The sequence below is a fragment of the Lissotriton vulgaris genome, chromosome 10 (assembly GCF_964263255.1).
Source record: "Lissotriton vulgaris chromosome 10, aLisVul1.2, whole genome shotgun sequence".
Lineage (NCBI taxonomy): Eukaryota > Metazoa > Chordata > Amphibia > Caudata > Salamandridae > Lissotriton > Lissotriton vulgaris.
This window is the reverse complement of record NC_141698.1, coordinates 155,855,653-155,882,834: the sequence shown is the minus strand read 5'-3', so window position 1 is coordinate 155,882,834 and position 27,182 is coordinate 155,855,653. Positions and strand designations below refer to the sequence as shown.

General features: G+C 44.3%; 1 protein-coding gene across 1 annotated transcript in view; it reads left to right on the top strand.

The window, feature by feature from the left end:
* The window catches only part of PMS2 (PMS1 homolog 2, mismatch repair system component), a 152,910-nt gene that overhangs the window by 51,276 nt on the left and 74,452 nt on the right, over positions 1–27,182 (top strand). Inside the window, exons 3-5 of the mRNA XM_086940740.1 lie at positions 16,066–16,152; positions 16,948–17,050; positions 24,604–24,787. Of these exons, the coding sequence (XP_086796866.1) occupies positions 16,066–16,152; positions 16,948–17,050; positions 24,604–24,787 (374 nt within the window). The remainder of the gene's footprint in view (positions 1–16,065; positions 16,153–16,947; positions 17,051–24,603; positions 24,788–27,182) is intronic.

Below are 27,182 nucleotides of genomic sequence, written 5' to 3'. Positions count from 1 at the left end.
AAAATGATTCAGGTGGAAATATGTTATTGTTTTCTCCTTGTGTTGTCCTTAAGTTCAAAAACGATGTTGCATTAAACAAAGAGCAGAAACTGTAAAGGAAGACTATAGCTGGGAACTGCACGTATCGGCTTTTATTCTGGTAAAACATTTGAATAGATTAAAATAAAAGTGTGCTAGTGTCGCCTGGACATTTTAAACCCCTGCCGTGTAAGCAGCCTTTCCCCCAAAAAATGTGAAGGCCATCATTATGTCAAAGTCCTAGAAATTATGAATTTCCTATTTTCTCTGGCAATCCTGCCAAACACTGAGCTATGGGTCTGGAACGATGGCAGGGAACTCTACTATGGCAGATACTAGGAAAACAACAAGCAAAAATTCAAAGGCTCCCTCACAGCCCCATTAAAGTGCACCTGAGATAAAGCTGGCACCAAACGAGAATAGCACTTTTTGGCTGGGGTTTTGATGAATCACAAGCTTGGCACTCGGCACGCAGCTGAAATAATCACAAGGCCAGTGATACTTTGATGCACAATCGGGCTCTCTTCACACATATGCATAGCGTCTGACATTCTGTCACTGACACAATTAAACATAGACTTGTGTAGAGTGCCTGCCACCACATGCACATTTGCCAAAGTGTCCACGTATAAGCAATCTGACTCACTTTTCAAATACAGGATGACAAATGCCAATTCAATCATGCATGCATGCACCAAACAATCACACAAAAAGTGACAAGCACACTGAAAACATGGTACACTTGCACAATCTTACAATCACGCACAAGGCTTCACCTACACAAATATCACACACACATCACATAATACACAAGCACAGGCTTGTACTTCTACAGGTGTATGACCCACAATTACCATGGTGAGTAAACCGCAACGGAGCTGGGGAGAGTTCCAGACACTCGGCGGCTGTGACCTCCGCACTGGCTCGTGTCACCTCTAGGGGTGAAGGAGAGGACTGGCACTGGCAGGACGAGAGAGTGACTCGATGATTCTTTGATACTGACAGTCCTGGGAGTAGAAAAGTACAATTCTTGCTTAAGCTGCCAATCAATATCACATTAGTGAAGGAGAAAAAAGCTGTAGGCGGAGAGGGAGGAAGCTGCAGTGTGCGCCAGACAGCCTTAGCGCTGCCTCCTCGTAATTGTTGACACACAAACTCTGGGGAAGGCTTCTCCCCCATCTGATGAGAAGGGGGCCGAATATTCCCCAGAAGATCTGGTCCACTGCATGGCCGCTCCAGTAGCAGCACAAGGACCTCCTGGTCGACAAGACCCCTTGAAAGGAGGCGCAGCTTTGCCTCTGGCACCATTAAAAAGTCAGCTCGTTCTTCACGCCCCGGCTACTGGCTGGCTACGAAAAGAGAAGTTGCTGTCTCTGTAGCTCCTTTGTCACGCTCTGCCCGCACTGAATGAGGGTCAGTATTTTCAAACATACCTGACTCCACTGCGAACACACAACTCCCATACTTTATTTGTTCTTTCTTATTTTTAAATTAACTTGTACCTTTCAATATACTCTTTCTTTTCTGGCTCCCGTTTTCTTTTCTCCATTTTGAAATGCTTCTAACTACACACTGTGTCTTTTTAGGTTTCGCTGGGGGACGGAGCTGTAAGCTCCGCCTCCAGAGAAATCTCTTGATTTCAGTAGTGACTCTGGAATACGCCCCCCTGTCCCATTGGCTAGCTCCATAAATGGAGGCTAGCCATTGGAACAGAGAGGCGTCCGTCATGGCCGGACCAGATTCGGGGGCGTTCCCGAGAATCTTTGGCTTTTGGCTACGTCAGCCAAAAGCCGGGAACGCCCCCGAATCTGGTCCGGCCGGGCCGTGCTTGCTGCTGTCCTGCCTTACTCTGTGTCCCTCCTCCCGCCGTCCCCCCTCCCCTCGCTGTCCTGTGCACGTTTCCCGCCTCCCTCCCGCCGTTCGTGTCCTCTCCCGCCCCCTGTGTCCTCTCCAGCCCCCCTCCCGCCGTCCTTTCCTCTCCCGCCCCCCCCGTGTCCTCGTAGGTGCTGCCGCCATTTTTTTTTAATCATCTACCGGTGAGGATCGTCATTTCTCGTTTGTTCTAGCGCTTTATGTTCATCGCGGCTGCCCACGCCGCACTTGTGCCAATTTTCGTGCCACCCCGCCTTGCAGGCCAAGAAGAGAGAGAGAGAGGAGCCGGCGCCCGTGCCTGGCGGTGGGCGGGGCCGGCTGGGACAAAGAAGAGCCTCGTGGGCTCCATTTCCTCTTCCCCAGGCGGGAGGAAGCTGTTCTCCAGCTCGTGGGCAGCGATGTGCAGCTCCGGAGGTGGGGGTCCTACTGCGACAGAGCGGCCCTCCCTCCATGTGAGCGGGCGGGATGACCTCGGAGCGGAGCGAGCCCCTGGGGTGGCTGGAGGAGAATGCCTATTTTCAATAGTTCTGACGTGCAGAAACGGACAGCTTTGCACTGTGTGTGTGTGTATATAGACGCATGTGCATACATCCGGGCCATAGCAACATATTACTCATCAAAATGCTGGCACTATATACTTATATTACCAGAGGCTGTAACTGTGGCTGTAGAATTGTGTGTTGTGCATGCGCATGTGAGAGGGAGCGGGTTGTTTGGTGGTGTGTTGTATGTGTGAGTGTTTAGTGCGTATGTGAGCTAATGTAAGCGGGTGTTTTGTGTGTAGTACGTGGCAAGGGTGTACAAGTCAATGTAGTTGTGTGCATGGTGTGTTGTGATTTGTGTATGAGTGTGGTACTTTTTGTCTAGCTCATATATTCATGCACTCTATAATGTATAAACACACCATGCAAGTCTATTACGCGTACACGTGGAATGGAAGGAGTGGTTTCATGTAATAAAAAAAAAAACATTGTGTATGCAGCTAAAGGTCACACTGACTTGAGTCGCAGTGCACAGACCCTCACTTCGGATCCCTGCCAATGCAAGACTGTGTCCCCCCCCCCCCCCCCTCCCTCGAAAGTGCTTGGCTGCCCAAACACCTTGAAAGGGCCGGGTGGGAGCCCGGGCATTGGGTGTTAAAACACGGGTCAGCTTGAGCTGGAGGTGCAGGGGGAGATAAAAAGCTGCCCGCGCTGCCTCCTCCCACCGCCTTATCTGCCCGGGACTTGTGAAGCGCCGGCGCGGGGTGAGAGCTGAGCCTACGTCTGTGCCGACCGGGCCGGGCGTGGGGTGTGCTCCGGCTCCTGGGCCGGCCTCTCTCTGCTCCTTGCCCCCCTCTCCCTCCTCCCGCGCTCCCCCCCCCCCCCCAGATCATGTTGACATATTCATAGAGTCGCAGTGATGCTGTGCTGCGGCGCTAGTAAGTGCCCCGCTATCAGGGTAAGTGGCTGCCCCCTGGGGGCAGGCGGGGGCTCTTCCAGTCCCTTTTGTCCCCGCACAGCCAGAGGGTGCGGCGTGAAGAGCTGATAATGGGGCAGGGGAAGCGGCTTCAGCGGCCAGAAGAGGCCCATCGGCTGACCACGACTCTGGCGGGGGAAGCCCACTCTTGGTGCCTCTGTCAATCCCCCACATCTCCCCGAGGTTACTTGGAGTCATCGAGGGGAGGTTTCAAGAGAGAGAGAAAGAGAGAGGGAGGTGGAAGGTAGAGAGAAAGCGATCCGCCAGGGAAAAGCGAGAGAGAAGAGAAGTAGAGAGAGGGAATGGATAGGTGGAAAGAGATTGTGTGACGAGATGACAAGCTTGTTTAAGCATTTATGTCAGGGCTGATTTTAGTTTCCCTAATCTGACCCTGATGTCCAGTGATTTATAAAGCATTTGAAATGAAATTGGCACATTTCTAAGCCCTCGGCCACTTCTGCAGATATGGAAGCAGCCGAGGCCCAGCAAGATGGTGAAGTTTGCCCAACATTACCCAAAGTGATGAAGTCAGGAACCTGTGACTTCAACTCATGTCTTACAGTCAGATCACCTAAGTGCTAGCCCACATCTTCCTTCTAGAAGCAGGGTGTTTGTATTTCATGGACCCGAACACTGTTATTTGCAGGTAATGGTGCTAATCTTTAGAGTTTAGAGTTGAAATTCTCACTTGGTAAACAAATCTATTAAAAGTTCAGGCTTGATATGAGGTGGTTTAACCAGACCCCTTTAAGCGTGTGCATAACTGAGGATAACAACTTATTAGTATCCTTAAAACACACAGGCCCAACATTCGAGCGAACTGCAGGTGGGCAGTGACCCTGTGATATGAACCTGTGCAGAAAATACCATGGAGAATGTATCTGACACCATCATCAAATTTTGATAGAAAATAAGAATTGGTTTTCAATGTAGACGCAGCGAATATTGGTAAAGAAAAGAATCCTTAGAGTAAATAAAGGCAGAGATACTGAAAACCTGTATCAAGGCTTTGTTGTCAGGTTTGCTGCTTAGGGACTAAGGAACATGATAGTAAATATCAAATTGGGCTGTTTCAGTCACTAAGAAATAATGTACAAATTTCAGGAAAAGACCAGCAGGAAAAGCTTGAACAGCTAATACATGGAGAGTTCTCTTGGAAAAGATAGCACCGAGATGTAGCACCGAGATGTGGAAGGATCATGTGAGCTCTCGATCAGGAAAATGCATTTCTGGTAAAATATAGGAAGTGTGCTTCAGGATTAGATTTTGGGGAGCCATGGTAAAACCTGCTGTTTAATGCCTTGAATTAAAGAGTTTCTCTACCATTGCTCTGGCTATTCCAGCATTGCATGCCTTGCAAGAAGTTGACAGGTTTGAGATGCTGCCTACAGTCCTGCTGCCTCTCACTCCAGAGATGTGCTGCATCGGGTAAGATTGTATTTCCACAGCTCGTCATAAAGTAAGCAGTGACTGGGGTAATTGCCTTAAAATACAGCACTTTTGAACTCGTTTCTCACTATGTATACCACTTGAATTAGAATTATTTTAATGCAGTCGAGAATGTGTTTGCTACATGTTTGCAGAGGCTGCAACAGTAGACTGAGTCCTATACAGTCTTGACATGTCATGGTCAAACTACTCTATTCTAAACATTTTAAGGGGCTTTGGTTCAGCTCCATTAGCTAATGCTTTCTTTGACACAGGAAGATTCAGTTTGTTTTGTAGAGCCATCGTCAATCACAACTTGAATCTCTCAAGATTTGCCTTTTAATCTTACTTTCTTTCGATTAGCTGTTTCGGGTAGATCCTTTTGCCTACATTAGAATGCATGCCTATTTTCCATCTAGGAAGTACACTCAGCCTTTTACAAATGTAATTCTGCATCTTGTCCGTGCATTGTATACTTACAGCAATCCTTAACAGGTACCCATTACCAGATATACCAGCCACCTTCTAGCTGATCGTTGATGAAAGCTGCTAGAGGACCCTACCAAAAATGTAGTGCGCTTGTGATTGCTCCTTCCCTACAGCATAGCCTCTTTTTATCATACTTTTGATTGGCTGACTACATATTGGAGCATGTGTTTAAACTCGTCACTCCTGTGCTTCTCCCCTACTAAATGCCAGCACCCCATGCAGCCCACGTTCCTGTATTGCCCTCCTCCAACTCTTCTCCCCCCGCTTTCTTTCTTTTTAATTAATCCACTCCTTCAATGCTCGCCCACCCCTCGCAGTCCTTATACAGCATTTTAAAAATGAATATTACATTTGCTGGTGGGCCTGGCAACTCCGGTTTGCTACTAGCCACTACGTTTCCAGAAAAGGCACTTCGATCGAATAGAATTTTTTTTACACATATTTTCTGCAGCAAGTGGCGTTCACCATCTTGGATCTGTAAATTAAACAAGCATTTACAATGCAAAGGTTTCGCCTTTGGAAAAGTTAGAGCTATTGCCATTGTAAATGACAATGCCATTTATTTATCTGTTTTCAAAACCAACACATAAATAAAAAGTTTGTCATTCACAATGCCAATAGCTCAAACTTTTCCAAAGGCGAAACCGTTGCATTGTAAATGCTTGTTTCATGCCTCTTTCCAAGCCATGGTGAGGCATTGTTCTGTGCCCGCACCTGCCCTAGTAGATAGTGCCTGCCTTAATGCTAGCAAAGAAAATATCTGTGGAATAACGCTATCCAATGGGATTTAACTGGTCACAATGCACGCATAATATCAGGGCTACCGATTTCTGGTCCTGTTTCTTTTTTTTTTTTTACTCTCATAAAGGAAAAAAAACACAAAGTCGTGGCATTAAGGACATACAGCCTCGCCTGCAGCAGGGCTCGCTCCAGCGCCCGTGCACTTCTGAGCCGAACACTGTCTCTTTGAAGTGGCTGCAAATGTTACCTCTCCTTTCCAATCAAAAACACAGCAGGGCGGACCATCTGCTCTGCATGGCCTCCCCCGATGCCACTCTCGGCTGATGGTTTGTACAGCTACAGGCCACACGCAGAATCCTTGCGCTCACAGCCCTTTGCTACAGATTCCACAGTGAAGAGATTTGTCTGATGAGTGATAACAATTGTAAAGTGAAGTGTGAAAAGGTCACAGTCTTCCCAAACTGAAATGTTTCAACACTTTCATTAGCATATATTTGGAATGAAAGTGAGCTTTATATGATGCTGATGGGGTTGAAACTTTATATAACAATTGAAATCCGCGAAGGAAGAGGGTGTGGTCCTGATAAAGATCATGTATATTTACAGCTGCACCATCTTCCACCTCAGCAGCTGGCCACGCGTCTCCCAGGGATCTCTGAGATTGCCATGATTTTTTCAGGTGTTGATGTCACGAAATAACCAATCCCAGTCCTTCCAACGGTGTATCACAACATGGGCGGCATCCCAACTAACTACAGAGGTCAAGTATTAATCTATGAAGGCAGGCAGCATCAGGTGATGCCCCGATTTTTTCAGAATTTATCAGGGACAGCATTCACTTTCTCCTCTCGTCTGTCCCACGATCTGACGGCGTGACTGTGTGACTGGGACTGCAGCAGACCCTGCTTTGTCCTGCCACTGTTCTCGAGGATACCGGGCCCCTCCCTGGGCTGTCAAGGAGCTAGCGGCTGCAGCGTCCCCCCTCGCCTGCCTTTCTCTGGCTGTCAGTGAGCAGGGGATAGCTGAAATGCTGCTATTCCCACCTTTTAGCCCCCCCCAACTCTCGGCTCCAGGGCTCCTTGTCCTGCACTTTGGCACGCTCCCTGAATATTTTACAAAGATGATCGTGCGCTCCTGGAAACTGAGAGCGATTCTTTCCTTAAAGCAACAGGAGCATTCCTAACGTCACCGGCCAGGAGTGAGGGTGGGGGGTCTTCTGCACTGAGGCCCCCCCCCCCAGCACATTGGGCTCTGCCTGCCCCCCCTGCACCAAACTGAAGATGAGGGGCAGATAGGGTGGGCCCTTTGCGCGTGGACCTGGGTACCCAGGCACAGCAATCTGCCGATCCAGGGTGGATTATTTATTCTTAACCTCCTTGAAGTCCTGTATTAAAATAGAGAAAAATATATATTTAAAGCCTAAAGTCTGCCCTGGCTCACAATGCGGGTGGGGTCCATCCCAGTAGGACAGTTTGTTGTGTTGTGGCACAGATCTAGACTTCCCTTGCTAGTGAAGTGTGCATCCGAGGCCTCTCACCTCCGCGCCGGGACTACCCTTGTGGAATCCGAAGCCTTCTCCTGTCGTTCCCGGGCTACCCTTGATTACAATGTGCGGTGCCCGCCCCCACCCCCCAAACCCATCGCGCACTGCTCTATTAACAGAGTCGTTAGGTAAATGGTCTTTTGAAAGACCTGTGAAGTACTCGGCCGCTGCAGTAAAACAGCAGACCACAACAGCTCCTCTTCCCCCACGTGAGCCAGGCAGGCGGCCTGGTGTTACTCTGGCCCTTGGGCCATTCACACCTCGGCTTCCCATTTGCATAAGCAGTGTTTTTTCCCCTGGCACCTCCGTGCCAGACGCCCCAGACAGGCCAATGGTTTCTATTACTTTGGCTCCATCAAGTGGACAAGAGACGCAACAACAATGAAAATCAGTCTGACTCGGTTTAAACCGGTCAGCTGATTTTTCATTCGGTAGTGTATTGTCCAGCATAGTCGGTTTAAACCGAATTCCGGACAGCCTAAATATGATTCATCAAAGATTTATAACATTACAGTCATCATGAAGAAATACTCATTGTAAATTATCTACTTTACATTGCATTTGAATAACAGAAGTATGAATTTATACATTGAGTATAATAAAACAATACAATAACACCCGATGCATTTCGGGGCATCAGCCCCTTCGTCAGGGGTCTGTTAAAGAAAGAGAGAAAGAAATAGGAAACCTTATTTCTTTTGGTGTTATGGAAGATCAATGTTGCTAAATGTTGCCTCTTATAATGTGGAGCTTACCTCGTTATTGCGAGTATTAAATGCCACTATGTAATATAGTGCATATAGGAAAAGTTCTATAGTAAAAAAAGAAAGCGTGTTTTATCCTTTGTGTATTAAAGGACTTGATGATAATTTTTGAAATGTATGAATAGTATCATTAAATTTACCTGATCCTCTCTTGAGTGTACAGAGTCTGTGAAAAATAACAATCACAGGCTATCAGTTATCAGACTATTGAAAAAAATAGGACTCAAGAAAAATGAAAATAATGACATTCCAGCATCTTAAATGCTGTATTGGGCTCACCTGTTGCTTTCTTAAATGTGACCTTAATCCGTTGAATCTGAAATATGCAAATAAGTGGATCTCAATCCCTCTTACCGAGTACTACAAAAAGCGGCATGAGTTTTTATATAAAGGAGCTCTTTTTACCTGCCGGGCTTCAGTTATAGCTTGGCCCCGCTCTCTCACTCGTGAACAATTCTGCCTGTGAAACATCGAAATCAATACACAGCCCTTAGTAACATGCGAACGTGACAAATTTTTAACATTCCCTACTCGGTATTACACATCCGCTTACCTGCGGGTTCAGGAATTAAGCCGGTCCCGCTTAGTATTTAAATGACTCTGCGTGAAAAAAAGATACACGCGACTATTAGACGAGCTATCACAGCGAGCGGGAATGCTCGCCGAAAAATATTCTTATGATTGATTTGAGCTTACCGATCTACTCGCCGTCGGTCTCTGCTATATGCGACTGGAGGCAAAAGCGTCAACGCTCAGTCCAAAATTTGTTGTTTAAAAAGTCCCTTATCTCTGTTATCACGTTAAGTGGAAATAAAAGTAGGACTGGAAAACTACGGGCGCCATTACTAAATGGTGTTTTTTACTTGTCTAGTTTTGCTGTTTGAAAAGTCCTTTATATATACTGCTATACTATACGAAGATAAAACGTAGAACTAGAGGTTCATTACTAAACAAGATTTTTTGGGGAGATCTTTTGAATTCCAGTATTTAAAAGATTAGAAGTATTAAGTGTGGTAGTGTAAACAAGGAAATCAGACAAAAAATGAAAAAGGGAAAATAAATAATAGAAAATAGAAACGAATATACAAAGAGTGGCAGCAAGCAATAGAATCAGAGTATCGCCTGCCTATTTACAATCTGATCATTACAGTTTAGTGATTACCTATTATAGTCCTGCATTATCAAAAACCCAAAGTGTATGCTAAGTGTAGTGTGACGTGTCTATATGTATCACTGTGTGTTAGTGTCCCATGGGGTACAGTATTCTAGGAACTTATATGATGATGTTCCATATACTTTTCTGTTGTACTATAGGAAGCACACCATATCCATTTTGTCATTTAACCCGGTTGGGGTCAAGGTCTGTAATTTACGAATCCAAAAAGCTTCCCTCTGGAGTAGGATTTTGGAGTTGTCCAAGCCTAATCGTTGTGGAAGTAATTAGATGATCTAAAATCTTAGCTGCGCAATAGTATGCCCAGCTTCCCACCAATGTTTCGCAAGTGGCGATGTTAAATTTTTATTTCGAATGCGGCTTTTGTGCTCTGAAAGTCGCAATTTCAGTTTTCGCTCAGTCTTTCCGACATATAGTAAGCCACAAGGGCATTTAATGGAATAAACCACATGTTCGGAATTGCAAGTTGTGTTATGCCTGAGTTGAATTTTTTCACCTGTCCGTGGATGTAATAGGATATTCCCAGGTATTACATTGTTGCAATTTTTGCAGTTATAGCAGCGTGTGGTACCTTTGTATGTTTCCTGTTGCGGGATGGTGCCCATATTTCGTGTGGGTTTATTCAATAACTCTTTCAAATTCTGTGCTCTCTTGTACGCATACAAGGGCTTATCACTGAACAAGGTTCCAAAATCCTTTTCCACTTGTACAATCTCCCACCTTTTCAGAATAATGCGTTTTATATCCCTAGATGCGGTGGAGTATTTTGAAACAAAACCATTCTTTTATTTTCAATCCGTGTTTTTTTCTTTAAGAGGTCTACCCTCGGGATTGTCTTGATCTTATCCACGTGTGCTTCCAGCAGTTTTCTCGGATATCCTCTATCTAGGTAACGTTGCTTCTGTTCTTCGATATGCTTACCACAGCTCTCCTTGTCAGAAGATATTCTTTTAATCCTCATAAATTGGGACACTGGCAAGTTATTGATGAGATTCGAAGGATGGAAACTTCCATACAGTAGTGCGGTATTCTTATCTGTAGGTTTTTTATAGAGGGTAGTGCTGATTGAATTACCTTTAAGTTCTACCCATACATCCAGAAAGGATAAGGCTGCCTTACTGATGGTGTGCGTGAATTGAATTCTGGAATTTGCAAGATTCAAACTCTTAATATTTTGAATTAGATCCGCAGTTGACCGTTTCCATATTATGAAGATGTTGTCAATGTATCGCTTGTAATATACAAGACCCTCTTGCCAAGTGTAATCTTCAAGAATGTAGTCCAGTTCAAACTTGGCCATGAAAATATTGGCATATATACAGGCCCCCGGAAAACCCATTGCTGTCCCCGTGAGCTGCATATAGTAATCATTTTCCCATGAAAAGTAGCTGTTTTCTAAACAAAATTCCAACAGTTGCAGTATTAGGCACTACAATTCATCAGGTTTGTCGTCTCGAAGTAAAGCCCACTCCATGGCTTCTAGGCCTTGCCTGTGAGGAATAGATGTGTACAATGATGTCACATCAATTGTACATAGGGTCCAATCCGTGGCACCTTCTGTGTCAATAGTTGATAGACTCCGTAGGAAGTCCGATGTGTCTTCCAAATAAGTTGGCCAGTTTTGGATAAATGATTGCATGTGAGCATCAATGAAAATGCCCAAATTCTCAAAGATAGACGAACAGCCAGACACTATCGGCCTAAATGGAGGATTCTTAAGGTCTTTATGCACTTTTGGCAAAAAATATATCCTTGGTCTTCTTGGATAAATTTGTCTCAAATAACGTTTAGTCATAGTGTTCAGCCATCCAAGTTCCTCTGACTTATCAAGATTCCTGGTGATTTCAGTTGTTGGATCTCCTTCTAATTTGGCGTAAGTGTTCACATCCTGTATATGTTCAAATCCCTTCTTTACATAAAAATCCGAATCCATTATTATGAGTCCTCCTCCTTTGTCGGCTTTTTGGATTACAATCTTTTTGTTATTAATCAATGTTTGGAGAGTGCTGTATTCCGACCTTGTTAAGTTGTTGAGTTTCCTTTTATATTGAATCTTGCTCAGATCTGCCTTGACCAACAACTCAAAAGTATCCAAACTTTTATGAGAGATTGGAGCCAAAAAAGTACTTTTAGGTTTGAATTTGACTGAAGTGTTGTCTTCATTCTCAATAGGGTTGAGTATTGTAAAAAAGTGCTTCAATCTTAAAATCCTCATGAATTTAAAGAGAGCTATTTCTGTTTCGAGTTGATTAGTGTGGTAAGTATTGACAAAAGTTGTTCCTTTGTTAAGCAATTGTTCCTCAGATTTAGTCAGATGGTGATTAGAGATATTGATCACGAGGTTTTGGTCTGACTCCGTAGACCCGTTTTTTTCTTCTCCCCTTCCTTTTCCTTTTCCTCGTCGCGTTTTTTGTCGCTCACTAGAATTGGTGTATCCGGTGGTTTGCTTTGGGCATGGCCCTTCTCTAAAAAAAGGTCAGATGTCGATGCCGATGCATTCTCTGTCCCAGGAGTCGAGTCTTGTTGTCTTGGTCTATGCAATTGCTGCTTGTCCATGGGCTGTCTGGTGGAACTGGTGTCACTGTCGGACACTCCACTCTCCTCGGATGAAGCTGTTTGCTGTTTTTTACCAGTGTACCTCCTTTTAGCATATATTTCGGCCCAGGTGTACGCTTCATTTAATTTATAGTCAATAGTGTCGCGCTTGAATTTGCGCAATTTTGTCTCTTGTAACTCTTTCCCATGTTTGTCAAGTTTAATTTCAAGATCTTCCAGAAATTTACTCCATGGCTCTTCCTCCATTCTAGTTGATAGTTCTTTCTTGGCATTGAATATCTCCTCCTCAAGATCACGAATGGTTTTAGCTAATTCTTCAATCAAAAGTAGTATAAGGTCAAGCGAACACTTGTTAAGTATTTCGAACCACTTCTCCATAAATTGAGGATTACTGTTCAACCTGTATAGCATGGGTCTGATGGCTAGCCGTAACCCCCTTGGGATTCGTCTCACACGGTGGTACTGTATTAATGTTGATGCGTGTAACCGCTGGTTCTATTCATGTCTAGTTAAGTATTCTAATTGTTTGAGTTGTTGTGCAATGGATCCTCCTTGAACATCAAAAGTTTTTGTTTCCTTGATTAATTTGTAGATTTGTGTGGCTTCTTCCGCAGTATATCCCTTAGTATTTGCTCTATTGTCCGTGATTCCAGCAATTGATTCGAACGACATCTTAACGTGGTGCAAGCTCCCGTGTTGCAGTAGAGGAATGTAACAATGTATGTGAGCGGGTACTGCCTTTTAATTTAGCAAAACAAATCATATACTGCTGTGTCATCTGCATGTACCACTGTTGTAGGGAGCTGGATTCTTGTAGCAATACCCCCGTACCCCCCCACACACATTTTGCCTGGTATTTGATGCGATGCAACTTTGACTGAAGAGTACTGGGATTCCTGATAGCCAGGTCCCCAGTACTAGTATTTATTTCCCAAAACTGTACAATTGTTCCCTCAATTGGTAAGACCTTTAGCATCCTCTGTAAGTCCCTAGTAAATGGTACTCCTGGAACCTAGGGCCTGAGGTACTAAAGAGGGTCCCTAAGGGCCGGAGCATGAATTGTGCCTCTCTAAGGGACCCTTCATCAAACACATGCAATGGCTGCCATTGCAGGCTGCGTGTCTTGGTGCATACAAATGTGAAAACACAACATGTCACACATCCCTGTGTGCCATGTACCCTAAAACTGCATGTAATATTTGTAAGTCACCCCTACAGCAAGCCTGACGGCACGAAATCAAGGTTGCTGAGTATTACATGTGAGGGAATACCTGCATGAGCAGATATGCCCCTGTGCTGGTCAGTCCTATTACTGCCAGTGCAAGTGACCAGGAGAGACATTTTAAAACCTGTGCTGGACACTGGCGAAAACAAGTTCCCCAGATACATGATGGCTTCACTAAAGATAGGGAATTTTGGTATCATACAGCTCATATTAATAACCCATACTGATTCCAGTGATGGGTTTACCAATACATGCACCCAGAGGGCACCTTAGAGGTGCTTCCTGAAAACCTACTGGTCCCTGACTGGTTTCTGCCAGCCTGCCACCCGAGACACTGTTCTAACCTCCTAGGGTGAGAGCGGGTTGCTCTCTGGAGACCCAGAACAAAAGCATGTCCTGGAAGAGGGTGTCGCATCCCCTCCCACAGAATGACCTGCTGATTAGCCTTCCTAAGACGGCAAAGTTCAAAGACCTGCCACCTTTGAAATGCAATTCTGGCTCCCTCACAGGAAAGGAAGCCAACCCCCTTCGTCCAGGGCCCCCTTGGCACATCGACAGGTGGGAAAATCAACGAGTCAGGTAGGCATGCCATCACCAGGCTAGTACTACCCCTTAGGTGGACTAAACTGAGGTGTACAGTACTTTTCAGAAGTAGCCATCTTTGTAACGGCATGCTTAGGAGTTCTGGGACAGAGTTATGCCCACTTTCCAAGGAAATGGTCATATAGGGGGCATAGTTACCCCAAGGGTCGTTAGCCCATTGGCTACTATCCTACACTCCCCTAAAACCCCAACATTGAGTATTTAGGGGAAAGATGACGGATGAGAAGATTCACACGGCAAGAACAGATCCAGGTACTGACTTTGCACCAACCCTGCTGGGCAACTGCTGACTTCGCCTATTGCACCAAAAGTTGACTTGTCCTGCAGCTGCTGAGTCCCCAAAACCCGGGAGACCTCACAGCCTTTGCCCAAGAACCAAGTGATCCTGAGGGACAGCAGAACTGTCCCCTGCATCCTGCAGACAACAAAAGAAGGATCAAGAGGACTCCGGCCCACCAAAACCCAAGGCCCCAAGCACCACTGCACCCGAGCCCCCCAGCCCGTGGCGAAGTGGACCAATGGTGTCAGTGTGGTCCTCAAGCCCTCAAGGTACCGGGTCCACTGTGGAGTGACTCCTTGTGAACTTCACGACTTCACCTGCAGCCTCTGTTAGCAGGCCCCCTCACCCCAAAGACTTTCTGCACCCGTATGCCCCGTCCCGAGGAGAAGAGGACCAAATGTGTCCCCACGTCCCCCAGCAATACAAGAACCAAAGCCACTTGATGTTTTCTCTAGGCTGGTCTATCAGTACCCTCCTGCAGCCTCTTCCTATCGCGACCGTTCTCCATAGGATAACATTGAGCACCCATGCTGTTCTGCACCTTGCATCCAGCTGCCCTAGTGCCGCTGGTGGTGTTCTGCTAGTGCTGCCTTGGACCTTGCCCACCACTCACCTTAACTCCTTGAGAAGGGTCCCGTAAGTCGCTGACAGGAACTAGTAAACCGCATATGATTTTTCTCCCATAGGTTAACATTGCAGGACTCAGAAATTGCACTGTCGACTTTTTGAATTTAAAATAATTCATATTAAAAAATATACTTACCTGAATGATTTTCTTCTGATGCTTAAACATATATAAAGATATTTGCTACTTTTATAAATTGGTGTGGATCTCCTTCTTTAGTCGTGTGTCTCATATTATTGACCATTGTGTGTATTTTCAGATGTCTTGCACTCCTCTGAGTTAAGCCCAAGGCTGCTCGACCACATTGTCCCCTAATACAGCACTTTAGGATTGCCATAGCAAGCCCCTGTCCACTCATAAGGGAACCCCTGAAACGTTACACAATATATCTAATTTTGATATATCATATAAAGATCCAGCTTCCTACAGCGGTATACCGTGGCACAATGTATCACTAAGGGACAGATTTATCATACTGTTGTGTTACCCTTGCCTCATGCTTGCCACATGCTTAGTAAATTTGGAGAAACGCAAGGCAGTGCAAGCCGCTGCCATGCATTAGTCTCCACATTATATTCTGCATTCCTGCAACATTTTGTGTACATCCATTTAACTATTTTCACACTGTCACTTAAAAATAGTCTGCGATACGATGCACCACCAGTCATAACTTGAATTTATAATTTACACACCACCTTCAATTTACTATAAGTCACGCGCCTCTTTACATAGTGTTATCATCTCACTATCCAAACTACATCAACTACAACTTGCCACTCTACCATGCACTGTCTTCTCAGAAATTATGTCATAAGTGTTGTTAGAAATGCTATAATTTTACATGCTGTAAGTCAAGTAATAGGCAATGGTATAACCAGTGGATGGAGAAGGTGCAAGGTATGGTTAAAGTAGTCTGGTTAGTGCCCTTTACATAACTTAAACTAATTTGAAAAGTACTTATTCTCTGTCACCGTATGCAGGATATATGTGGTTTACTAAATAGGCAAAGATGCTGACAGGCTTCCTTGTGGCAGGGCAGCGATATTAGAGAACAAAACATTTATAATTAATATCGGTGTACTTGTTAGTTGAATATATAACATTCACCACCCTCTGCTGATGTACTGATAGAATACAACATGCATGCAACTTTAAGGCATCAGTTGAATTGTTTTTATGATCTGTATAAATAATGTCTTTTTTTCAACATATTAGAAATGTAACTTTGAAACATCAGTTGAATTTTTCTTATGATCTGTATAAATAATGTCTTTTTTTCAAAATATTAGAAATAAAGCTTAAAGAACATGGTGCTGAGCTAATCGAGGTTTCCGATAATGGCTCCGGGTTAGAAGAAGAAAATTTTGAAGGCCTAAGTAAGTGGTAATGTTACTGCCTTTGGTTCTTTTCTTCTGATTTTTGAGAATTGTATGCACAAACTACATTTAACATAGTATTCAGCACACATCAACAAACATGTTTTGGCTAGTCAGGGTGCATTAATTCAACAGTAACACCGATGGGAGAGCTACTCGGGGGGCTGTTTGGTGTGTATCTGTGGTGAATGGTGCATTATATCTTCATTTCCCATCCCCTTTGCTTGTCATGTTTCGGAGTTTATTTGTTAAATAATGACATGTTCTAAGGATAATTACCACAAATTAGCACCCATACTCTAACATCTTTGTTGCTGCGATTTACATATATTTGCTGGGGGAGTTGTTTGTAGTGACCTCCAAGACCAGATATATTCTCCTTTTTCCTTTGATGCAATACATATCTGCTCCCCACCGGCTTGACCAAAATGAAAATCTGTAAACACAATGATAGACTTTAGATGAAGCAACATTTCAGACTTTTAGAAGGTATAGTGCTAAACACAGTCTTAAACCTATTATATGAATGTCTTCTGCTTTGCCACATTCAAAAAACATATAGTTTGTAAAATTAGATTCAGCATTAAATAGCTTTCTTACAGTTCACCAGGCGAATGAAAACCCTTAAACTGCCGGTCCATTGTCAAATTGGAGTTTAGGCACATAATGTAAACCTAGGCGTCTGAGACACCTTCTGAATAAGCCACCTCTATATCCTACTGCTGTTCAAATGGTTGACTTGTTTTTGCTTTAGCACCTGGTGTTGATAAATATTTTTTGTACTCTTTCTTCCAGCCCTCAAGCATTATACTTCCAAGTTACAAGATTTTTCAGATCTAGCACACGTGGAAACATTTGGGTTTCGAGGTGAAGCACTAAGCTCATTGTGCGCTTTAAGGTACTCAATTTAGCATTGATTTACAGGAATGGCCATTAGCAGAACTGCCTGTTATGTTGAAAATGTGTCATGTGTAGGATTACCAAGATGGGAATTTATTGTTTAATTTGTTGGCTATATTTATACAAATCGATACAAAAGGGGATGATAGACGCAGTTTTTGAGCAAATCAAACACTCACCCCAGTCAACTGATCTGGGTTTAATCCATCACCATTCTTTAGCTCACTCAGCCACCCCAGTTCAGACATGGCCATATGCAAATCAGGATTCAAGATAGCCTGGCTGATGAGGATTATGAATCCAAAACCGGTCCCAGGATGCTTGTTTCCGGTCCAGGGAAGACGTGGCTTGGCAGTTCGGGCTGGACTGTTCCCATGAGGCACAGGGTCAGACTGACATGTAGCAGGGTTATCAAATGTAACCATTACACTACTCCTTCCTCTGGGGGGCCAAGACCACGTCTGTCTGTAAAGCGCCAGTGATGTTTAAGCAATTAATACGGTCGTCATTAGGACAAAGGTTCATGGACTCCTCAGGAGCTAGAGGGAAATAGGGTCCAAAAGAATCTAAATACATTTGAAGGCCAGTCAAAACACTGTGGCCCAGTGTAAAGTGCGTGCGCACTCTGAGTGTGTGTGCTGAGATGGCCTGACCTCACATAGGAATACATGGGGAATATGTGTGTCCATGGTAGTTCCTGATGGGTGGGGAGTGCAGGTTCGAGTTTGGTATGTGCGAACTCGTGAGATTAAATGCTGCGCGATGATGTGTGCAGATTTAATGTGTCTAGTGTAGAAGTGCCACTTCTAGAAGTTGGCATGTCTGTGCAGTGAATGTGAATTGACTGTCTGGCTTGTGATTGGCTGTAGCTGGCTGGTGTGCCTGGCTCCAGGAGTCAGGATGGGTCTGCCCCGGTGGTGAATGGAGAAATCTGCATGTTGATGGCCGGGAGGAGTGCACCTGGGACCTGAATAGGGCTGGGCCTTTCCTCCACAATGCTGGCTCCACCCCCTGTGGTGTGTCTGATGTCCCTGGCCTGTCCTGTGAATAGGGAGAGGAGCTGAGCAAAACAAAGTGCTCCAGAACCAGTTGCATCTGGTTCTCCCCTTGCCTACACTGCTACAACAAAGGATTTGTGTGTATAAAAGAGGGGTTGTGACCCCAAGTAAATGTTTGCGGACTTGAAACTACTAGGGGCGTGCTGCTGCTGGAGCTCAGGGGAAGGCTTGCCGCCCTGGGCTCTGCCCAGCCCCTGGATATCTGGGAGGACTTCTGACTGGGGAACCTTCCCTTGCCCTGGAACCCTTTTTGCTTTGCCTTGAATATTCCCAGGACCTTGGAGAGACTTTGGCCTCCTTTCTTATCCTGGAGGACTATGTGCAACCCTTTCCAGCGCCATGTGAGCGCTTTATGTTTTTCATCTGGGGAGCTCTGTGTCCTCTCCCTGCAGCGCTGGACTACGCGCCGCTGAGTGATTCCCCTTGTCTGGGGATTCCCCCTTCTTGTGCTCCATTGCAGGTGCCCACCCTGCATCATGGCCGCCGTGCTGCTGTTGATTTAAATTGCACGGGTGCCCACCCCGTGCGATTGCCGCTCCTTTCATTGTTTGACTTAGGTGGGTGCCTACCCCACGACTTTGCCCGTGGTTGGGGCGGGTGCCCACCCCGTTGTTTGTTGTTGCTCGCGAGGGAGTCTACCCCTCTCACTGCCATCGAAGAAATCGTGGCTGCGGCCCTCACGCCGAAACCAGAAGTCAGGCAGCATTGCGCCTGGCGGCGGGCGGGACTTCCGGTTTGCCCGAGGAAGTCCCGCGCACGCCGCTGCCACCGCCTAAGGAAAGCCAAGCTGCGTGGGCTACTTACAGAAGGGAAACTGGTCCCTGGTGTTGCCTGTGTGCGGGGCTCTCCTAATAAAGAGAGAGCCCCGCGGATGCCGCCTTCCACTCCGGAAGAGTCCCCAGAGAGCAGCCCGGTAAGTGCAGAAGGGCTGGGGGACTCCGGAGGGGTTTTGTTCGTGCCAACCGCGGCACTGTAGGAAGTTGGGCTGAGATGGATTTCAAAGCGCTACACAGAAGGTACAGAGTATTTAGAGCGGCCCCGGATGGCAGTGGGCCGCTACCACAGCGGGCATGTTTTGTTCCAGAGCGCCAGGCCGCTCCAGCATCTGGCCATAATTCTTTAAAGGGTCCAGAGGGCCCCATATCCTTTCCCACATTCTTGCCGCATTATTATTAGAGCCTGAGGGCTCCAACGAAACCCCAGTTGTTTTCAGAAGCCAGATGGCTCCCCTGGGCACATTCGTTAATTCCTGAGCCCCGTGTGGCTCCAAGGTGTGGCGCAATTTGTTAAAAGGCTACTGAGTGCCCATGCTGCCTTTTCTAACTTTTACAGCTGCCCAGCAAGTAGTGGGCAGCTGCACCGTTTAGGTTCTTTATTTCAGGGGACATGTACTTTGAATCCAGGAGTGAGACGCGCTCCTTTGCCTCCACCTCTGCCTGCACAGCTGCGCAGCACTTAGTGCCAGCTGCAACGTTTAGGCCTTCATTGAACTTCCGAGCTGCCCAGCAAGTAGTGGGCAGCTGCCACGTTTAGGTTTGTGCCCAGTGCGCCCCCGTGACTGTCGCTGCTTAGACGGCAGCCCTGACTTGGTGGACACAGGGCATTTGAGCCCCTTAGAGATGGCCAGTTGGCCCAGGGGACTATTCGGTTTTGTAGGGCGCAGGGCCCTAGTGTACTTTTTATAGGTGCTAGGAAATGTCATGTTTGTAGTATGATTTATGCACCTTGATTTATGCTCATAGATGTGCTTTTATGGTTATTAGGTTTTACCTACTGTTTTATTTCTCTGCTGTGGTCTAGGTTTGATTTATTCCATACTGCAGGTTATGTTATTAAGTTTATTTCCTAATGCAAGTTATGTTTAGGAGATGATGGTTTACCCTATTTTAAATTATGAGGTTGGCGCAGAATAGAGTTCTCGCCTTATGTAATACTGTACCTGTTCTGATTTAGGTTAGAGGTTGACGCTGAGTATAGTGTCTGCCAGTGATTATTGGCTGTGTTCTAAGTTCATATATATTCTTACTTTTTACTATTCTTTACCAAGTGCTAATTCTGACAGTGGCCCACGTGGCCCTGTCCTGTGTAAATAATCCCTTGTAAATATTGCCCGTGCCAGTTGGCACAGTGTACATTGTATGATTACGATCTGATGTGTTTTTATTATAATACAAAGGCTATTTTTATAAACCCTTGTGTGGAGTTCCTTTTGTGGTGTGCCTAGTGTGTTGTTACTGTGTGTGTTGCGCAAATGCTTTACACATCGCCACCGAGTTAAGCCTAGCTGCTCGTGCCAAGCTACCAAGGGGGTGAGCAGGGGTTATCTTTGGCGTGTAACTCCCTTCCCCTGACTAGAGTGGTGGTCTCTGCCTTACTTTAGCGCAAGCCTTAGCCAACCAGAGATCCCCATTTCTAACACTATCTATCCTCTCAACATTCTACCCCTCTCCCTGACCTAGTATATAAGGATTTATAATGGCTGTAGTCCTTTGAAAACCAATTTTTCTAGAACCTGCCTTGAAACTCATGCATGCTTTCTGTCTTTTCCCCTGGCCTGTGCAGCCAACGGACTACCAAGTGCTATCAAAGGCAAGAGGGCTGCTTTTCACTACTAACTAGGAATCTACTTGCTTAGTATCCAATACAAAGTTGGCCCCGTAAGCCTCCTTTACTTTATAGATTGACATGGAACAGCAGGTAAGAATTAGCTCAGTGAGTGGTTGAGTCAAGGTACAGTAGAACATCATCTCAATTGTAGTAAAAATGTGAATATCCAAATGGTGTTTCGAGACCACAACTCTTTATCAATACCCTAAAATCTAAATCTGTTTACTATTGGAGTCAGAATCGACAAAAATCACACAAAACACTTTGAAATGTTGATGGAGCACAATACTGTGGAAAAACCATTACCTATTGGCTATGAATCGTAGACTCTGTTCACCTTAAGTAAATTATTGCAAATAACAGAACAATTCTGAAAGTTAAAATATTTACTATTCACAGTAACTAATCGGTCATGTTAACTACCCTGTAAAAGGGAGGATTCCAGTCTTGTGCCCAAACTAAGCTACTTTGCTTCTTGGTAGCAAACATTTGATATCTACCATCCTAAAGACTGTGAATACTGTAAACAAGTGGAAACAATGAAAATAGTGTCAATCAACAATGTAGTGTAGAAGTAACCTAAAAAGAAAAGGAGTCCCCGATATTTCATGAACTAGCTTCTCTAGAAGCCGTGGGTCTCATCACTGGGCAAATATAATGAGGGAAGGTCCCCCTTGACTTTTGTATGACCATTCTATAAGAGAAACACCCCCAAAGGCACAAGAGATCCATCTAAACGGCTCAAGATTCGGGAGTGCTGGAGTGTTGCCAACTCAGCAAATTCAAAGCAGAACAAAGTAATAGAAGTATGTGCAGAAAGTGAGAGTGCTCAACAGGCTTCATCACTCAATTACAGTGGTATGTGTAGGTTTATCAGGCAGTTCTTGTGTCTCTGTCGAGTGGTAGAGTGCCTTAAGGCGCTTTGTCCATGTTTCTGGACTCTTGCTGCATGAGGTATATCTTTCCTGCAAGGTCGATTTTAGGACAACTCTTCCTTCAGGCTTGTTTGTAGCCAGGAAGAAACAGACAGTACTTTGCTCCATCTTCTGAAAGTGTCTTTATTGGCAGGGCTATTGTGGGTCTGGTTTCACAGTGAGGTTCAAACACTGATGGAATGGTGCAGTTTATATTTACAAGTCCTGGCAGTTGGACATAAGCTCACGGTCTCAAGGTCTGTGCTTTCAAAACAATTCAAAGTCCAACCAGCCAGGGAGGGGCAGAGATTCCCCCTTCAAATGGGTTTCTGATAGGGGCTTCTTCTGCCATCTTCCCAAATTGCATTGTGTTAGCCACTGACTACATGATTACATGAATATTTCCGATCATCTCATGGTAACCCTACCAGCAGGTGCACCTCTAGTGCATGTGAAGCCTCCGCTGTGCCCAAACGTTCTCTTGTTCAGGATCAATATTGCAAAAAAATCCTGCACATAATGTCCGTACTCTTTTCTCAACACCCAAGAAGCCACAGTCTTCACAAGGCCACATGACTTCTTTTACGTGGGAAAGCCAGAAAGCATCTGCAATGGATGCAGTTATTTCATGTCAATAACCTATAAATCTTTCCACCAGCCAGGGTCAATACAGAACACCGTATGGAGACTACATGGTAGGGAGACAGGTGCAGGGTCTCTATATTGCATGGCAAACAAAAGGGTGCTAGTGAGCTACAGCACATCTGCATTTTGAGGGTTCCTACCAAAATGGGAGCCACAAACTCTTTCGGAAAGGAAAAGTGCAGGGGAATCTTGGGGGGGGGGGGAGGGAGGAGTGTTAGGGTTGACACAAGAGCAGCAATGTTCTTGAACTTCTCCTTATTCGTTTTCTTAATGCTTCCTACTTTTATCTGTAATGTACTGAGGCCATTACTTCCAACAACCCTTTATAGCCATACTATTCATAGCAATTCCACCTGAATGGATTTTATACATTTCTCTGTTTAGATAACAATAGTGCTACTCATTGAATTTTCTTGAATTTGAAGTAATCGGGTGAACCCAACCATCCTTTCATTGTAAGTTATTTTCAGGACTACTTGAACCACACAACATGCAGAAAAAAATAAAAAGTCTGAATTCACACTGTTAAGTGGCTAAAACTGCTATTTTATCCATTCAGGGCTTCAGTCGGCTGGGTCTTAAATCAACAGGATCCAGTAATTCTACCAATGCTCGGCCCATTACCAGCTTGTCATACCAGTACTACATCCTGTTTAATCATCTTGTAAAGAATCCAATGGTAGAGAGTAATGCATGTCATTATTTGACTTGGCTCTAAACAGAATGTACACAAAGAATATAAGATGGTCAATTCTTCTTTGCAGGGAAGTTTCTTTTTGCCACCTTCCAGCATTATTTAACTCTTGGGGACTCAATTTGCCTCATACCATTTACATTGACTGTTGCCATATTTAGTTTCGTGTTTTATTTTTTAGAAGGATCAGGTTTGCTCACTATGCTTCATAGAACTAAAATAGAGCTTGGCTCTGGTCTAATGTTGTCCTCTTTTTTTTTTCCCTCATGCAACGGGGAATGGATCAGAGCATTAAACATCACACAAACCCTGTTTAGGGGGGAAATTGGGTCTCACAGTGTTCAAGATGTTTTATCATAGACACATTTGCAACATTTGTTGGAATTGGTAGATGTTGATGCCCAGGGGCCAAACCGTGATCTTATAAGGGAGCTGATAAAGCAAGTTACACCATTAGCAAGTGCTATTACTGTAAAAAGTAGGAAAGATAATTGGAAGAAAAAGATAGACAAAAAAGAAAGTGCCCTGATTTTATGGACAGACTTCCCGAGTAGGGTAATGCTTTGTTCCGGGGATTAATAGAGGATAGTGCCGTGGCACAGTAGAAAAGATTAGGCTGTGTCAAGGCTGGATAGTTGTGTGAAGAAGGCAGATTTATAAACTCTATATAATAAACAAAACATAGATTATGGATTGTGCTTGCGATACAGTAAAGGGGGAACAACTACTTGGAACTATTGGCCAGGTATTTATTTCCTAGAGTTTAAACTTCTATGATCTCTGGAGTTTAGAAGATCAAAAGGTAGGCACAAAGGTCTTTAGGTAGAGTTAATAAATACATTCAAGGCTTTTCAGTTTTACAACAACTTCACTAACTTGCATCAAGAGTTAGAATTGTACTCTAAGATGTAACCCCTAATCCACAAAACAGATAAAAAAATAAAATTTCCCTAAACCATCTTTTCCTAATCTGCATTTGTAAGAGAAAATCCTCTTATCCAGTCTGGTCAGGGTGCTGACAGTTGAATCTCGTCCCAGCTCCCATCATATTTGAATTTTCCATCAAGACTAACTTCTTTCCAGGTCCTGTTAGCTTTCTCGTAGTTGACTTCTTCTCTACACGATCACTGCACTGTCTGAGGCAAGAACTTCGATTACCCTTGCCACTTATTTTAGCGTTGTACATGGCACTAATTAATTAACATTGACCTAAAATGACCCCTAATTTAAGGAGTTTCACAAGTAATTATGATTTTATCAACCTTTAAAACACATTATTGCCACCATCTTTCGTATAGGAAATGATTGAGGGATTCTAAAAGTATATATTTCAAGAACATGTGAATTTCAGTCAGGTAATGCAGTACTTTTCGCACCAAAGTCCTGATGTTTTGCAATATCTGAATATTACAAGGTTTTAATCATAACTGCTTGCAAATAATGCATTACAAAGCTGCTTTTTTCTAAACTACCAAGGATCTGTCAGGCCACTGTATCAACTTTGTCGAGGAAACTGGTAGATGTTAATAATCAAACCAATTATTTATTTTCATTCAGTGCTTTCTATAGCAGTCTTTGTCTTTTTATAGTACCAGGTCACCGAAGGTAACAAAGTTCTTTATGTTTTTTTCAGTGACCTTACAGTCTGCACGTGCCACAAATCTGCACAGATTGGAACACGTTTGGTTTTCGATCACAATGGGAAAATTGTCCAGAAGGTTCCTTACCCTCGCCAACAAGGCACCACTGTCAGCGTGCAGCAACTGTTTTATACTCTGCCAGTGCGGCATCGAGAATTCTTGCGAAATATCAAAAAGGTTGTTATTTAAGACTATTGAAATTAAAGGGAAACAAAGAACTGTAGGGGCATGTTGCTCCCTTTGATAACCGGGCCGAAATATTGATTCTTGCCCTCACAAACTGAGATTTTGAGTTGTAGTCTGTGCATTACACAGTGGGCACAGTTGATATGGGGAATGAGAAACCTCTTTGTTGGTGGCCACAAGATCCTCAGAGGCTTGGCACCTTGGGGAACAGGCACTGTTTTGAAGATTTTTGCATTTCATCTTTCACTTTCCTTTGGCTCAAGACAACTAACTGGCTTGTTGGACAGTTACCTCACAACAGTGCCCAAATCATTGCTGTCCAAGGGCCATGCATAAATGGACAAATCTCAGGCTACTGCCATTCCTATTCAAAACATCTAGCATTTCAAGTCATTATACTTTTATTCGACACATGTATCATAAAAAGTACAAACATGAAATACATACATAATTATAAAAACAGTTCATAACCTACATAATTACAAAACAGTTCATTATTTTAAAAAAGACATCTAAGAGTTATGTGGAAAAGTTGACTTGATGAACATTTTTTAAAATCTTAGTCCTAATGATCCAGGCACATGATAAAAACTTTGCAACCCCACAAATAATAACCATAGAAGAGGTGTCAGAAATAAGAATACGCAAAGCTGATTTGTAATCTCTAACCCCAAGAATCTTTAGTACTGGTTTTAACCATTTCTTCCTAGGTGAGATATATGCCTTACAGGCAAAGAGAAAGTGGCCCAATGATTCCTCGGGATTTGTACACCCTGGACACATTCTATCCTCTTCCCTCCTATTATTCCATCTAGATGTAAAAGTTCTGAGGGGCAGTGTTCCATGTCTAAGTTTAAGGTATAGGGTCCTTTCCCGAGGAACCTGAATGAAGTCCAAAAACAATTCCAGTTTTAGGGTGCATTTATGGGTAAAAAAGATCTCAGTCAAATGACCCCAGTTTGGGTTCTGTAGCGCCTTGGTCTCTATCCAATCCCAATATAATTTTTTCACCACTTGTTTTGGTGGAGGTGATTGGGATACCCAAGCGTCGCTTAAACCCACACTTACTACAAGCTTTTTTAATACATTTAGCCATCTGATTTTGCCTGAGGTGTTTAATTTTAATATTTCATCTAGGACAAGGGCATAATTAGCTAATTCGGGGGTCCTCCTCAAACGAACCCAATATAAAAGGGGACGGAGTTGGAGGATATCCCGAATAGACTTTCTTCCCAGATCTAAGAATAGAGGTTTAAGTGGGGTAGAGGAAGGAAGCGACACCAAGTCCCTCATAAACTTGTTCTCTGATCGGACAAGGTCGTTGGTATTCTCATTGCCCCACAGTTCTGATCCATAAACAGCTGAGGCAATTGCTTTCCCCTCGTAAACTGATAAGACAGGGGCAACTGGCCTACTTATAGAGAGGCGTTGGTTTTTTAAAATAGTGCCGGAGACCCTTTTAAGATTTAAAATCATTTTACATATATGGGATTCCCATTTCAAATGATTATTAATCCTAACACCAAGATAATCAAACTCCTCGACCACCTCTAAAGGAGATCCATTCAGGGTAACGTGAATATTCCTATTTTTCCTCTTATCGGTCATGACCATTAGCTTAGTTTTGGTCGTGTTTATTGTGAGTCCCCGTTCCTGACAAAAAACACTAAACCGATCAAGAAGAATTTGGAGGCCTGTGGGGGTTTTTGATAAGAGGAGGGTGTCGTCGGCAAAGAGGAGGGATGGTATTTTCTCCCCCGCCATAATGGGGGCATCGGCCGGTGTATCTTGCAGATGCTTCACAACCCAATTTATGAAGAGGGAAAATAAAGTAGGGGCCATCACACACCCCTGCCGCACCCCTCTGTTAACCGGTATACTCTTAGTGAGTTGCCCCTGCACCCCCCAGCGTATCTTTGCATATGTACCCTCATGGAGTTTGATGATAAGATTTAGCAGGTAAGATGGGAAACCCATATCCAATAGGACATTCCAAAGTTTAACACGGGGTATTACATCGAAAGCCGTTTTAAGATCAATAAAAGCCAGGTAGAGTCTCCCTCTGTCTATCGACACTGTTTTCCAGAAAACTGCACAGAATCTGAAGACTTGATCAATAGCCCCAACATTGTTTCTAAATCCGGCCTGAAAATGGGACAGAATGTTTCCTTCCATAAGCCAACCCTCAATCCTATTTACAATTACCCTGCCAACTACTTTTTGAATAACGTCAATTAGACTAATTGGTCTGTAGTTGGCAGGGTCCTCTCTCTCACCCTTTTTAAATACGGTAACAACTTCAGCACCCTTCCATGAGTCCGGTACCTGATGGCCTAAATGAATAAGGTTCAAAACATTTACAATAAAATCAGCCCAAACCAGTGGG